The sequence below is a fragment of the Scyliorhinus torazame genome, chromosome 7 (genome assembly GCF_047496885.1).
Source record: "Scyliorhinus torazame isolate Kashiwa2021f chromosome 7, sScyTor2.1, whole genome shotgun sequence".
NCBI lineage: Eukaryota > Metazoa > Chordata > Chondrichthyes > Carcharhiniformes > Scyliorhinidae > Scyliorhinus > Scyliorhinus torazame.
In genome coordinates this window covers 170,648,373-170,664,881 of record NC_092713.1, presented here as the reverse complement: position 1 = coordinate 170,664,881, position 16,509 = coordinate 170,648,373, and the positions used below count along the sequence as shown (strand labels likewise).

General features: G+C 46.4%; 1 protein-coding gene across 1 annotated transcript in view; it reads left to right on the top strand.

Annotated features, from left to right (window-relative positions):
- Nucleotides 1-16,509, top strand: part of LOC140426708 (probable voltage-dependent R-type calcium channel subunit alpha-1E) — a 1,526,345-nt gene that overhangs the window by 1,166,431 nt on the left and 343,405 nt on the right. Inside the window, exons 20-22 of the mRNA XM_072511794.1 lie at nucleotides 6,127-6,224; nucleotides 7,567-8,175; nucleotides 13,074-13,381. Of these exons, the coding sequence (XP_072367895.1) occupies nucleotides 6,127-6,224; nucleotides 7,567-8,175; nucleotides 13,074-13,381 (1,015 nt within the window). The remainder of the gene's footprint in view (nucleotides 1-6,126; nucleotides 6,225-7,566; nucleotides 8,176-13,073; nucleotides 13,382-16,509) is intronic.

Genomic DNA, 16,509 nt, shown 5'->3' with positions numbered 1-16,509 from the left:
TGAGCTGGAATTTGAGCCAGTATGTGGGCAGGGTTAGGGACGAGAGCATGTAACGGCTGTGCAATGGCATTAATTGAACGTAAATCCTGTACTAATCGGTACTGGTCTGGTTTGGCTGGTTTAGGCACAGCAAGTATGGGGGTGTTACATTCTGATTGGCAAGGGACCAAAATACCCTGTTTCAACAGCTCTTGAATTAATTTATCTATTGATGGAGCAGCTTGAGATTTCAGGGGGTATTGTCGAATGGAAGGTAGCTTTACATGATCCTTAATCATCACCTTAATAGGTGTAACATTTGTCTTTCCCACTTGTGATGGGTATTCCGCCCAGACCTGTGGATTGACATATTCCAGCACATCATGTCCCCTGTGATGCTGCAGTCGAGTGTTAATCGTTTCAGGGACCTCAAAATATTTTATGGTAGTGCCGTCCGGCATGACTTGAAGTGCGTAGTCTGTTGGATCCGAATGATCCACTGCCCTCCTGACCATTCGCCCCATATCCCTGTCATGGTACTGGTCATGGACCTGACGTGTAATATGAGGGCATACTGAAGCTGACTGTGGCCATAAATGTGGTGATATTGTAACAAAATAGGCTGTACCTCCTTTTCCCGTGACTGTGGCTGTAACCTTGACTGGCCATTCGGTCTCAAGTAATGGCCGGTATTTGTCCTCCAACTCCCTGTTTCGTCCAGTTCTGCCATAGGCCAGGGTAACGTGATGCAGTGACTGTTCAACGTCTAACGTCCACCACTGGGGGGTGATAGAAATATAGCACTGTTGTCTCATCCTCCATGATGTAACCGTTACCCCCTCATCTCCGCATTCTAGCTGTAGCTGGAAGATACACAGTAAATCTCGGGCCAACAAGTTACAGTCCAATCCAGTAGTCACTACAAATTAATGCTCTGCAGACTTATTCTCGTAAGTGACTGTCACAGGTTCAGAAATAGGATACTCACACACCTGTCCTTGGAACCCTGACAATTGCTGCGTGTGGTCGGATAATGGTAATTTAAGTGCTGATTGCACAGAAGACATGGCTGCCCCGGTGTCGATTACAAATGAGTGATGTTGATCTCCTATCTGCAGAGAGATAATAGGTTCCCTGTCCGATTGGAAGTCCTTATGGCTAAATTAGCTAGTCAATCCTGTGTTGGGAAAGGGTTTTCCTGGGAGAAGTCAGTGTATCTCGTCTGTCCTCCCCTTGGTGGGTACCCTCTCCTTTGGGTCGGATAATCTCCTTCTACTGCCTGTCTTTTAAAGGGGCATTCCTGTTGCCAGTAATCTACACGGCCGCAATTAAAACATGCATTGCTCCCTCTATTTCTGCCCCGTCCTCTTCTTCCAGTAGACCAATGGCCCCTCAGAGGGGGCTGCGGTTGTAGAGCTGTTGATTCGTTCGGTGGGCCATAAAAAGGGGGTGAGGGTCCCTTTGAGTGGGTTTGGTATCCTCCTCTTCGCTGATCCACCCACCCAAAGTCACTATATTGGGGCTCCTGCTGGTAAACTACCATTTCTGCCGCTTGTTGGGATCGCCAATCATCCTTTTTCATTACATACTCAGTCTTAACCTTTGTAACTGAGCCTCCTTCTTGGCCTACACCCTCCTTCCAATAAAATCTGACTGTCCTTGCCATCTGGGAAGGGTCGTTCTCTGTCCAATTCATGTTATTACATTTCACAGCAGTAACCACAGAAGGTGGTAGGCAATGCATTAACATAGCACAATATTATGGGGAATTCTGACCATTTTGATACAGCAAATCGCCTGACTGCCCCCGGTAGATTTCATTAAAACGCTCCAGAAATTCCTCTGGCTCTTCAGTCTTCTTAGGTTTTAGGTCTAAGATAACAGAAAGATTTATGGGCCTTTGAAATGTGCTATTCAACGCATTCAAGATCTGTGTCCTTCTATCGTCGTCTAATGCATAGGCCTGCTGAAGTGCAGCATGACTAGCATAATTCAGGTGGTTAAGATAATTGCGGTACTCTGCTGGGGTTAAAATCTGCTGGACTAGGGCCCTGAGGTCCCTTGAATCAGCTTGATAAATTGAGATGGTAGTTCTCAAGGAATCCACGAAGGCAGCAGGAGATTTTTTTCTATCTGGGATTGTAGCCATAATAGCCATCATCTCACTGGGTGTCCATGGGAAGTAAACGTCTATCGTGGGGTTCGCTCCCGCAGTCACTGCGTCAGGGTTTCGCATCTTCCTAATCGGTAACTGTCTCCGAATGTCACCAGGGGGCACTCTAGCTATTTCCCCTGGTTGTTCCAAGACTTCAACGTCTCTCCCTGTCACTAGGGGGAGTTCTTTCTCTTCAAAAGAAGTTGTTTCAGCTTCCTTTGTTCCCGAATCTTGTGGTTTCTCCTTAGTTTGGAGAGACTTAGGTGATATGCTTAATTGTTTCTGGTGAGGGTCAAGCCCCTCTCTCGCTGTCCGAGATCTTGTCCTAGAGCTAACTGGGCTTGTGGGACAGAGTTCCTTTTGCTCTTCTGGTCGTGAAGTTGGTAAATCAGGACCCACACTATCACCCACACTATCATCCAAAAGGTCTTGAGTTTCTGGCATATTTGGAATCTGGGGAGCAATGACTGGGTATATATTATTGTACTCTGGTGGTTCTGGAATGAGCGCAGACCATGCTATGGGTGCAGACGGAACTTTTACTGACTTTTCCAAATTATTGAATTTTTCTTTTTCTGTCAATTCAAGGCCAGCCATTGAACTACGTAGCTCATCTCTTGTTTGACCCGCGTCTTTCCTGTCTCTACTTGCTCTTTTTTTAAATGCACATTCCTTTTTCAAGATCTGTAATGTTTTTAGGTTACCCTGTTCACTAATTGGAATCCCCATTTTAAGGGCATTGTCCTGCAAGCTAGACAACATAATCTTATCTCTTTCCTCTTGACAATATTGCCTCCATAATCCAATTAATTCTTTAGCTTTCATACCTTGATTTTTTCTCCAAATTTGTCCCTGGATTTTCTTAACCATTTCTAGGTCTTTGGTGCCCCCTAGTGGCCATTCATCTCCCATTTTAGTTCTTAACTGTGCTGACAATTTTCTAAAATCCTTCGCTTTGTCCGGATACTTATCACATAATATTTGCAGTGGCATGCCTGGATCATTTGTGCTATCCAAGGAATTCCCCATAATCTCAACTAGTCCTCGGAACTGCGTTTTTCGCCACTACAGTCCAAGGAGACAATTTTAGCTTAATCAACTATATTTTTAACACACACTCACATGGAGGTGAACCATTTTCAATTTCAAATGTCGCATCGACCTCCCATAACCTAACCCAACCGAATTAACTCACAAATGAAGTTGAACCATTTATAGTTTTAAATGTCCCATCAACAATATAGCCTACCCCAGCCGAATTAACTCACAAATGAAGTTGAACCATTTATAGTTTTAAATGTCCCATCAACAATATAGCCTACCCCAGCCGAATTAACTCAAAAATGAAATCCCATCAATTAAAATGCTAATCCCCAGACTGACCTGTGATTTCGTCGAGGCGGTCTTTCTGTGCCAACCGCGAGTGACCAGACTAATCAGACGATAAGAAGAGGGGAACAATCAATGCGCGGTCATTTTCCAGTTCTACATTGAGGGCCCTCGTTCCCCATCCTCCTGTTCATAATCAGTCTAATTCTGATTTCGCAGTTGGACCAGGATCGCCCTGAGAAATCCCGGTTTTCGGCACCAAATGTTGAATCCCAAATTTCTTTATCCGTCAGTCTGGCCTCAATAAAAGTCGAGATGGATTTGCAAGTATAACATTAGTTATTTTATTCAGCTTGCAAGCTACCTAGTCCACAGTGATACAGATAACATGTTGCTCTCTGCAGCCCCGGGAACTAAGTGAATGTCCCAGACAAAGAGATCAGTACTGATACTTTCAAATGGCATCAAATGACGAATGTGATATAAAATAGTTACTTTAGAGATATTAGTTAATGTAATGTAGAAATAAGCCACTTTGATTCTGGCAAGTAGAGACAAAGGATTTTAGACCGAATGGAAAAAAGCAGGAAGAGGTGTGTCTATGAGAGTGATGCTGAATTGATAGGGGCCGGAGAAAGGGATTGGAAGTGAGCCAATCAGAATAGATCAAACAAGTCAGGAGGGACATAGGATGACCTATGGGTGTCGAGTATGTGAAACTTGATGCCATTTGAATGTATCAGTACTGATCTCTTTGTCTGGGACATTCACTTAGTTCCCGGGGCTGCAGAGAGCAACATGTTATCTGTATCACTGTGGACTAGGTAGCTTGCAAGCTGAATAAAATAACTAATGTTATACTTGCAAATCCATCTCGACTTTTATTGAGGCCAGACTGACGGATAAAGAAATTTGGGATTCAACACACCCGGATCTCTGATTCTTCCCACATGTACCCTTTCGTCTGCCTGCCCACTTCATGATATGCTCCTTGTCGAGGAATCGATGTAGCCTCACCACCATGGCCCTCGGGGGCTCACGACCCTAGGGCTTACATATGAGCACCCTATGCGCCCGGTCCACCTCCATCGGCTTGTCAAACACATCGGCCCCGACCATCTCCTGCAACATCTTCCCCACATACGCTCCCGCATCTGATCCCTCCTCTGGCACCCCGACGATTTGGATATTTTGCCTGCGAAACCGGTTCTCCCACGTTATCAAGCAGTCGTTTCTGGCTGTCCTGTAGTATGCTAATTTCCAACGCCATTGCAGTGGACTCCTCCTCGTGTCCTGCAGCTTTAGAATCTTCTGTCCCTGGGTCGTCATTTTCTCCTCCACGCGGTCAACCACCTCATTAATCAAGGCTGTCATCTGGGTTACATCTTCTGTACACTCCTTGCGATGCCGGGCGAACTTCTCATCCAGGTACTCGTTCCATTGCTCCATCAATCAGTGAGCTGGCGTTGACACGCTTTGTCTCGTTACCATTGAGCTCAATGACCTCTGGGGCGAAATTCTCCGGAAACGGCGCGATGTCCGCCGACCGGCGCCCAAAACGGTGCAAATCAGTCGGGCATCGCTCCGCCCCAAAGGTGCGGAATGCTCCGCATCTTAGGGGGCCGAGCCCCAACATTAAGGGGCTAGGCCCGCGCCGGACGAATTTCCGCCCCGCCAGCTGGCTGAAAAGGTCTTTAGTGCCCCGCCAGCTGGCGCGGAAATGACATCTCCGGGCGACGCATGCGCGGGAGCGTCAGCGGCATGCGCAGTGGAGGGGTCTCTTCCGCCTCCGCCATGGTGGAGACCATGGCGAAGGTGGAAGCGAAAGAGTGCCCCCATGGCACAGGCCCGCCCGGGGATCAGTGGGCCCCGATCACGGGCCAGGCCACCGTGGGGGCACTCCCCGGGGCCAGATCGCCCCACGCCCCCCCCCAGGACCCCGGAGCCCGCCCGCGCCGCCTTGTCCCGCTGGTAAGGTAGGTGGTTTAATCTACGCCGGCGGGACAGGCATTTTAGCGGCGGGACTTCGGCCCATCCGGGCCGGAGATTCGCGGGGGGGTGGGGGGGCCCGCCAGCCGGCGCGGCGCGATTCCCGCCCCCGCCTAATATCCGATGGTGGAGAATTCGGCAACCGGCGGGGGCGGGATTCACGTCAGCCCCCAGCGATTCTACGACCCGGCGGGGGGTTGGAGAATCTCGCCCCTGATTCTTGCTTTCACTCATCTTTTGGTTTCTCCTTTTTCGACTCTTATTTGGCCACGATTCCATAAATTGAGGGTCACCTCCTTTTCCTCTCCCTTCGATCAACTTATGTTGAGAAATTTTCTGAATTATCCGGCTTAAACACCATAAAAAAAAGCTACTAAGGGCGAGAGCTGCTGAATGTGCGACTGTTTACTCCATGGCCGCCACCGGAAGTCTTCCTACTGCACACTTACGACAACAATCGGAAGTGAGCAAATTTCAAAGTGTAGGTCATTGTCTGTAAAGTTAATTCACACATTGAGGGTATAAGTTGCACTGTAGAAATACCAAACGGTGTCTGAATGAGTGAACATTGCTGTCTGGGCCATGAATGTGAAGAATCCTCATCAAAACCTGGGCCTTGAAGGTTTGAAAACACATTGCAATGAATCCATGTGCTCAATCTCTTCCCCCCCCAGGAGGAGCAGGAAGAAGAGGAAGCTATCAACCAAAAGCACGCATTGCAGAAAGCAAAGGAGGTCAGCCCCATGTCAGCTCCAGGATTCCCGTCCACAGAGTAAGTAGATAAAGCACACTTAACATCAAAGCTGGAGTCTAGTTTAATTGGACAAATGGATTAAGAGAGGGCAGGAGGGAGGAGTTCCACAATTCTTTGCTTGGACAAGGCTAAGGGGCAAGACATTCAGTAAGTAATGGCACACTTGGCTTTCCAAAGCCTTTAGATTGGGAGAGGGCAGCCAGCTAAGGGTGTAAATGTCACTCTACAGATTGGAGGCACAGGTAATAGGTATCTTCAAACATGAGAAGTGCAATTTAATTTATCACAACTCAGATGGGGGATGAAGGAAACTTGTAGAATGTGAAAGTTTAGGGCCGGGGAAGTGAAGGAATAGAATGTACAAAGATCTAAAGAAGAATGTGTGTGTGTGTGTGAGAGAGTGTGAGTGTGTGTGAGAGTGTATGTGTGTGAGAGAGTGCAAGTGAGCGAGTGTGAGAGTGCGAGCGAGTTCGTGAGAGCGAGTGTGTGAGTGCGAGCGAGTGAGAGAGCGAGCGCATGTGAGAGAGTGCGAGCGAACGTGCGTGAGAGAATGCGAGTGAGCTTGTGTGAGTGCGAGCGACTGTGTATAAGAGTGCGAGCGAGTGTGTGCGGGTGTGCTGTGTGTGAGAGAGGTGACTGTTCCAGATACAGGAGTGTGAGAGAGGAGAATGATCATGTACAACATGAGAGTTTTGCTGTTGCATTGATTATGTGGCAGGTCAATTATTGTTTTAATTAGTGAGATGCTGATGATTGATTGAAGTTAGACTATCTTTGGACTGACCTCAGTGATTATAATGTGAAATCTCCCAGAATCTTAACATCACTTTGTTTTTTGTTCAGAAGTGCCCAGAAGGGCGGCACGATAGCACAATGGTTAGCACCGTTACTTCACAGTGAACCCGAAAAGGCGCTGGAATGTGGCGACTAGGAAATTTTCACAGTAACTTCATTGCAGTGTTAATATAAGCCTACTTGTGACACTAATAAAGATTATTATTATTATCACTACAAAACTCAGCCGATGGAACTCTAAAATACAACCTGTCTGCCGTGTAATCCAATGCAATGGGAACATGGGGTCGTTGAGAAACAACTTGATTAGGTAGAAGTCTGGTAATAATTAACTGGAGTGATGATGGTTTGAGAAAAAAGCTGTAATGAAAGTCATTAGCGAAACAAGAAATGTTTCCTGAGACTTGTGGCTGAATATCAGATTTACTCTCTCTCAGATGTAACACTAATTGTCTCTGACTGTCAGTGACCTTTTTAATTTGTTCCTGGCATGCCACTGTGTTTTATTGTGTTGTGCGGTTTTCGATTTCTGTATCGTTGTGTTCTGGTCTCCATTTGAATACAGGAGGGAGTTCAGGCGGCACAAACACATGTCAATCTGGGAGGCCAGAACCAGCCAACTGAGGAGGCGCATGCAGATGAGCGGCCGAGAAGCTCTATTCGCTGAGGCCTTGCAAGGACTGGAGGGGAGCAGGTATCGGAGACACCGTTCCAGGATCTTCGAAGGTGAGAATCTCCAGCGGCTTGCTGAGCAGCAGGCTAAGGAGGCCGGAGAAGGAGAAGGCAGCAAACGAGAAGGCTTTAAGAGTCAGTCACTTCGGAACAATTGGCAGCCCACAGGAGAGACCAAGGAAGGCATCTCGCCCAAAGTGAATGGGGATCAGGAGTGCAAGGCGAGCAGGATTCGTGGCCGGAATTCCGAGGCTGGGGAGAGTTTGAGGCTGGATGAACCCTTGCGGATCAAAAGGAGGTACAGGTCCCTCTACAAGGAAGCAAAGCTCGGACTGGAGGAGAGGGAGGAGACCAATCTCAGCCATGGCGCAGGGGACAGCAAAGAGGAGGGACTATTGCAGCAGCTGCCCAAGGAGCATGAATGTGGTCTTCCAATTCCCGATGAGAAGGGTACCCGAGAACAAATAAAGGCACGCTCGTGGAGAGGCAGGTCACATACAAGGTCAGTAGCTCTTGATAGTGACAGCTGTGCTTGAACCATATTGAAGGGGTTCTCCGTGTCCAAATGTTCTGCTCCAACATATGTTGACAGGCTGTAATGGCAATGAGTGTACCCACTATCCATTTATGTTTCAGAAACTACTTGATCCAGTGTGTGGTCCTGACTGTATTCTGGGTGCGTGGGAACCCTTTCATTGGTTGTTTTTTTTCCTCCCGGGCTCCTTGGCGTGGTGTCAGGAAGGTTAATTCTGGGAGACTCTAGGGCAAGCCTGGGAGGGCTGGCAACCCGAAGTTCATAAGATATGGAAACAGAATTAGACCATTTGGCCCATCGAATCTGCTCCGCCATTCGATCCTGGCTAATCTCATCCTCATCTTAACTCCACCGCCGTGCCTGTTCTCCATAACCCATTACCAATTAAAAATCAGTCCAGGGCAGCACGGTGGCGCAGTGGGTTAGCCCTGTTGCCTCACGGTGCCGAGGTCCCAGGTTCGATCCCGGCTCTGGGTCACTATCCGTGTGAAGTTTGCACATTCTCCCCGTGTTTGCGTGGGTTTCGCCCCTACAACCCAAAAGATGTGCAAGGTAGGTGGATTGAACATGCTAAATTCCCCTTTAATTGGGAAAAAAATGAATTGGGTGCACTAATTAAAAAAAAAAAATCAGTCTAACTTCTGAAACATATTCACTGTCCCAGCATCCACTGCACTCTGGGCTAGCTAATTCCACAGATTCACAACCCTTTGGGAGAAGTAGTTTCTCCTCACCTCTGTTTTAAATTTGCTACCTCTTACCCCTCATTCTGGAATGTCCCACAAGGAGAAGTATCCGCTCCACGTCTACTTTATTCATACCTTTTATCATCTTGTGTATGTCAACTTGATCTCCCCTCATTCTTCTAAACTCTAGAGAGTATGGGCCTAAACTGTTCAATGTCTCCTCATACGACAAACTCCTCATCTCTGGAATCCACCTAGTTAACCTCTGAACTACCTTCAATGCCACTACACCTTTCCTCAAATAAGGGGTCTAAAACTGTGCTCAATACTCCATGTGTGGTCTCACGAATGCCTTGTTTAGTTGCAACAACACTTCCTCACCCTTATACTCTATTTCTTTAGCTAGAAGTGCTAACATTCCATTTGCTTTCTTTACTATCTGGGACTTGCATGCTTGTTTTCTGTGACTCATGAACGAAGACCCCCAGATCCCTCACCCAAAGTCTCTCACCATTTAGATAATAAGTTGCCTTCCCGTTTTTCCGACCAAAATGCATGACCTCACACTTATCCAGGTTAAACTCCATCTGCCACATTTTGGTCCACTCTCCTAACCTATCTATCCATTTTTACGCCGCTTATTTCTTCAATGCATCTACTTTTGTGTTGTTTGCAAATTTGGCTACAGAACCTTCTATCCCTGTATCCAAGTCGTTTATATAGATTATAAATAGCTGGGGCCTAAGGACCAAACCCTGAGGCACCCTACTAGTTACATCTTGCCATCCAGAAAAAGACCCATTTATCCCGATTCTGTCTTCTGTCCGTCAGCCAAGCTTCTATCCAAACTAATAAATTACCCATACCCCAAGTGATCTAACCTTGTGAATTAACTCTATTTGAAAGCATCCTGTATTAGAGTGGGTCTGTCCTCGCGGAAGTAAAACTGCCTTAACAGAGTTTAACATCTTCTCATGTACCCATGGTTAACCCATGGTTAGACTTTTCAATCCTCCAGAAATGTCCTTGGTGTCACTTCAAATTGATGAAAAATCACCAGGACTCTACTGGGGAAAACAGGAGAAAAGTCAGAGACATTAAAATAATTGTGGAAATAAAGGCTGTTTTACAGACTAAAATTATTCACTTAAGGGGACTAATGGGAGTTGGCAATGCAGCCCAAGGATGGACATGCTGGACAACTAATGGTGGTGGTGTGGAGGCCAGACAGCTGGAGGCAGATCATCAGGTGTTGACGCCGAATACAATCTCAGACCAGACCCCAACAGATGCTAGGATAACCGTTGGAAACCCCAATATTTTATTACTTTTGTAAGACTGGGAGGAAAGGATATTTGGCTCCAGGACTGATTCCACACACAAATAGGAATATGATACATTAAAACAAACTTTATTACTAACACAGTATTACCAACTTGAACATCATAAAGCCAAAAGCTTACAATTACCGGTTAAACCATGCTTAACAATAATAACAATAATCTTTATTATTGTCACAAGTAGGCTTACATTAACACTACAGTGAGGTTACTGTGAAAATCCCCTATTCGCCACACTCCGTCGCCTGTTTGGTTCACAGAGGGAGAATTCAGAATGCCCAAATCACCCAACAGCATGTCTTTCAGGACTTGTGGGAGGAAACCGGAACACCCGGAGGAAATCCACGCAGACACAGGGAGAACATGCAGACTTAGCACAGTGACCCAAGCTGAGAATCAAACCTGGGACCCTGGCGCTGTGAAGCAACAGTGCTAACCACTGTGCTACCGTGCCGCCCTAAACATTAATTCCTAATTACTATTATTATCTCCACTCAAACAACATCTGAGATCAAAATCCACTTTTAAATGTAGTTCATAGACCCAGGAATACTTGCTTAATAGAGATGTCTTGGATCCCTGCTTTGAGGAAGAGATGTCCTTCAGGAACCAGCTTGCAGATTCTTGCCTGTCTTAAACTATTGTTTAACTTGCCAGTCTTTGAGAAACTGCTCCTGTCCTGTTCACAGGCAAATCTTTAACTCACTGTTTTGAGAGAAATTGCTCCTGTTCACAGACAGATCAAAACTCACTGTTTTCAGAGAAGTTGCTTGCCTGTCCACATCCCAGTCTAAAACTGAATTTCAAAAAACTGAAAATTCAACACCTGACTGCTTCAGCTCCTGACCCTTCCCATTAACTATATCATCTTACTAAACTAAATACATGTCTCTAATTATCTACTCCCCAGGGAACCTTATTCATATAAGCAAAATTCCATTAGCCCAACTTTTACGATGCTTTAATTTCAGTCTCCAAAAAGTCAGCATCTTTTCAAACTAGGAAATTTAAAAACATGACTGTATCAGTCACATACTAACCCAGGCTTTTAACCCTTACTGCACCAACTCCATATAATCCAATATATCTGAAATCCCTACATTTATCTCACACCTCCAGGCTCATATCCAACCACTGTTTGCAATCTTAGACAACCTGGCTCTTGAAACGCAAGAGAAACATTGGTCAATCCCAGTGTACACCAACTCCCACTCCCAGTAACTGAAATGAGATTGCCTGAGATCATTAAAGTGTCAGTATTCCCTGTGTGTTTCCAGATACCTGTAACCTGTATCACAATCTCAGAGGTGGACAAGCTTGCTACCACTGCTCATTCCCTGGGCCCTCCAATTCTGACTTCTTAACCACTACTTTGTCCATCCTCCCTCCCATTGGTGGCAGTGCTTCAGCTACCAAGGTGCAAAGCTCTGGAGATCATTCCCTAAATTTCTCCATCTCTCTCCTTTATAAGTCACTTCTTACAACTTCACACTTTGACCAAGATTTTGGTAATTTTGCCTAACATTGCCTACTTTGGATTTAACCATAAGATATGAGAGCAGAGTTGGGCCATTCGGCCCATCGAGTTTGCTCCACCATTCAATCATGGCAGATATGTTTCTCACACCCATTCTTCTGCCTTCTCTTCATAACCCCTGATCCTCTTATTAATCAAGAACCTATCTATCTCTGTCTTGCAGACACTCAGTGACTTGTCCTCCACAGCCTTCTGTGGCAATGAGTTCCACAGATTCACCACCCTCTGGCTGAAGAAATTCCTCCTCGTCTCAGTTTTAAAGGGTCATCTTTTCAGTTTGAGGCTGTGCCCTTGAGTTATAGTCTCTGCTACTAGTGGAAACATCTTCTCCACGTCTATCTTGGTCTCTCAGTATTCTGTAGGTTTCAATGAGATCCCCCCTCATCGTTCGAAACTCCATCGAGACTTGGTCTTAGTTTTCCTCTGCCAATGCTCCTGTGAACAACTCTTGGATATTTTACTGAGTTTTTTTGAATAAATTTAGAGTACCCAATTATTTATTTTCCCAATTACGGGCAATTTAGCATGGCCAATCAAGCTAACCTGCACATCTTTGGGTTGTGGGGGTGGAACCCACGCAGATACGGGGAGAACGTGCAAACCCCATGCAGACAGTGACCCAGGGTCGGGATCGATCCCAGGTCCTCAGCGCCATAGCAGCAGTGCTAACCACTGTGCCATCATGCCGCCCTGGCTATTTTACTAAGTTAAAGGCTCTAAATGTTGTTCCCCTCTCTATCTGGCCAGGGTGGGCTAGATACAGAGAGAGGGTGCATTTTCCAGTGGTGCGATTGTGCACAATGACCAGGGTTGCATCCTCACCCGGAAAACGTGAACCTTTGGGCTTCCCTGACCTTAACCCTCACACCAGGCAGAACGATCGGGAGAAGACTGGGGTGAAGCCTTAATTCACCTAGTTTAACAATTCCATGTGATTTTCAGATCCATGTGGAGTGGGGACTTAGCCAGCTCCTACACTGGGCCATCTGGAGATATACTGATAATGACCACCAGGGGCCAAGGATCTGATGGGAAGGGAGCAGTGCGGCCTGAATTGGACTTCACTCAGCAGCCAGAAGGTGCCAGCATGTCCCTGGTTCTGAGGAAAATCTTTATCCGCATGTGATTGATGCTCCCTTTGATGTCCAATGTTGTATGACAGGGAGTCAATGTGGGTTGAAGTTTGGGGTGATAGGTGAACAGAACTGGTTTCAGGAGATAAGAGGGGAAAAGGGAACTGGGATTTTAAAAAGGGGTTGCAGAACGTGTCTTGTCTTATGTGTCTCAAATGTCTCCACACAGCCGCCCAAGTCAAAAGCTGGGTACTGACATGAACCTGCCCATCGTGCAAGTGGGGACAGAAAACCCCAAGATCACAGAGAATGAGAATGTGGATACTGCAAAAAACAGCAAGCTTGACAAGCAGCAGATTAATGAACAAACCAGCCTGTTAAACCTGCAGCTGGATCTGAAAAACACACCAACTTCACCGGGACTGACTGAGCTGGCAAGTTCCAGGAACCCTGACCGGGGCAAGTGTCGGGACCAGACTGAAATTGATCTGGATTGTGAAAACACAGAGACCCCCATGGATTCTCTTGTTGCACCAGGTAGGAGAGCCTTTGTGTTTCCAGAGGTGGGTTTGGGAAATCAAGAGCATAAAAGTCATAGAATTTACAGTGCAGAAGGAGGCCATTCGGCCCATCGAGTCTACACCAACCCTTAGAAAAAGCACCCTACTTAAGCCCACGCCTCCACCCTATCCCCCGTAACACCTCCTAATATTTTGGACACTAAGGGGCAATTTAGTATGGCCAATCCACCTAACCTGTACATCTTTGGACTATGGGAAGAAACTGGGGCACCCGGAGGAAACCAGGGGAGAAAGTGCAAACTCCGCACAGTGACCTAAGCCGGGAATCAAACCTGCGACCCTGGAGTTGTGAGGCAGCAGTGCCACCATGCCGCCCAGCATGTGGACTTGGCCCATTCATGTACTTCCCACAAGCCCGTGACGCTCACTCGAGTTTGCTCCAGGAGTTTTGGACGCAGTAGTCATAGTGAAAGATTATTGGTGCAGTGAGGGTGATCTACTTTCATCTCACTGGCAATGTGTGAGAGCCACCAGAGATTGAATTTTTGCCAATACCTCTATGCTGGCACTCCTCAGTGACTGATACTAAGTGGTGCGGAGGTCTTGATCGAGATTAGGTTTATATCTAGACTTGCAGTTGGAAGCTTCGTCTGTCTGAACCTATAAGGAGCCGTAGTTGGAACCTTCTCCATTTCATGGCAGTGGAAGTTGGAACCACATCACTACGTTGTCTGTAATTGGTACCAATTTACAATGGCACCTAGCCCGGCATGGGCAAAGTAGAATTGGTGTGAGCGCTTTGGTTGGCTTCTTAAAAATAGGAAAGGAATATCGGTATGTGCATTGCAAAATAATATTTTGACAATTTTGATTCATGTAGTAACCAAAGTCATCACTTTGATGCTAACCAAAGCCACCACTAGGGAGATGGTATTGAATAAACTGATGGGATTTAGGGTAGATAAGTCTCCGGGATCTGATGGCATGTACCCTAGGGTATTAAGGGAGGTGGCAGCGGAGATTGTGGATGCATTGGTTATATTTCAAAATTCCCTGGATTCTGGAAGGGTCGCAGTGGATTGGAAACACTAATGTGACGCCCCTATTCAAAAAGGGAGAGAAAGTATAAACCGGTTAGCTTGACATCTGTGGTGGGGAAGTTCCTGGAATCAATCATTAAGGAGATGACTGAACATTTCGAAAAACAAAGCTCAATCCACCATTTTATGAGGGGTAAGTCATGATTGAAAAACTTGCTTTGAGGACGTAACCAGCAAGGTGGATAATGGGAAACCTGTGGCTGTGGTACATCTAGACTACCAGAAGGAGTTTGATAAGGTGCCGCATAAAAGACTGATCTAGAAGGTGAGATCGCAGGGAATTGGGGGTAGAGCACTAGATTGGATTCAAGATTGGCTGACTGACAGAAAGCAGAGGGTTGGGATAAATGGGTCCTTCTCTGGCTGGCAAACTGTAACTAGTGGGGTGCCGCAGGGGTCAGTCCTCGGGCCTCAACTGTTTACAATTTATATAAATAGAGTGTAATATAGCAACATTTGCGGATGGTACCAAAATAGGTGGGAAAGCAGACAGTGAAGAAGCAATAAAGATTTTACAGAGGGATACAGGTAGGCTAGGAGATTAGGCCAAAATGTGGCAGATGGAGTTCAATGTACATAAGTGTGAGGTTATCCATTTTGGCTGAAAAAATAGAAAGGCAAATTATCATCTAAATGGAGAGAAGATTCACGATGTGTCTGAGCAGAGGGATCGGAGTATCTTTGTTCATGAATCGCAGAAAGTGGGTATGCAGGTACAGCATGTAATTAAAAAGGCAAATGGAATGTTAGTTTTTATTGCAAAAAGACTGGAGTACAAAAGTAGAGAGGTATTGTTGCAATTGTATAGAGTGTTGGTGAGACCACATCTGGAGTATTGTGTCCAGTTTTGGTCTCCTTATTTGAGGAAGGATGTGGTGGCATTGGAAGCAGTTCAGAGGAGGTTCACCAGATTGATTGCGGGGATGAAAGGGTTGACGTATGAAGAGAGATTAAACAGTTTGAGCTTATACTGGCTGGAGTTTAGAAGGATGAGGGGGATCTGATCGAGATATATAAAATACTAAAAGGGATTGATAAAGTAAATATAGACCGAATGTTCCCCCTTGTGGAGCAATCTAGAACAAGAGGTCACGGATATAGATTGAGAAGCGGTAGATGTAAAACTGAGATGAGGAGAAACTACTTTTTCCACTGCCCCATAGTGCGGTGGAATCGGAGTCATTAAATGGTTTCAAGAAAGAGCTAGATATATTTCTGATAAAAGAAACGGGTTAAAGGGATATGGGGAACAGGTGGGGAGATGGATTTGAGACCAGGAAGTGATCAGCCCTGATTTGATTGAAAGGCAGAGCAGGCCCGAAGGGCCTACTTCTGCTAATTCCTATGTTCCTATGGAAAGCCATGGGGGACATTGTAAAGGAGGTATCACACTGCACCTAACCCATGCTTTATCTGAACTAAATATAGAAAATGCTGGAAATAGTCAGTCGTTGTGATAGAAGCTGGTTCGATGAAAGGTCACAGACTTGAAATGTTGGCCCGTGATTCAACAGAAACATGTCAAAGTACGATTCTGGGCACATTTGGTAGGGTATTTCGAGACGACTGCAATGTTGAGATGGATACGGCTATTCAACAACGCTTAGCCATTTTTGGGGGCTTTGGGAGTTTCTCCCCAGTCGAGGCCACACTTTGAAATCTTGACGGCACTGGGGAGCTGAACCCGTGAGACCAGGTCTTCAGAAATCGGGGCACCATTTTGAAATGCTGCCCTAAGCTCTATGTGAGATTGAGGGTCACCTTCACCCCCTCTCACCTTTCTGCGGCCCCTTCATACCGCCCACCATCCCACGGCCACTCCTTTCATGGGCATGGTCCCGGTCGGGCCCCAACCCTTGGCAGTGCCAACCTGACACCTGGGGACTGCCAGCACTGCACCTTGGCAGTGTCCGCTTAGCACTGCCAGAGTCCCGGGTGTGTGTCTGCGTCGCTCTCACCGTCTCTCTGCGGCGCTCTCGTCATCTCCCTGTGGAGCCTATGATATTCTCTAAGTCTGAATAAAGATTGTAGACTTCCAGTTAAC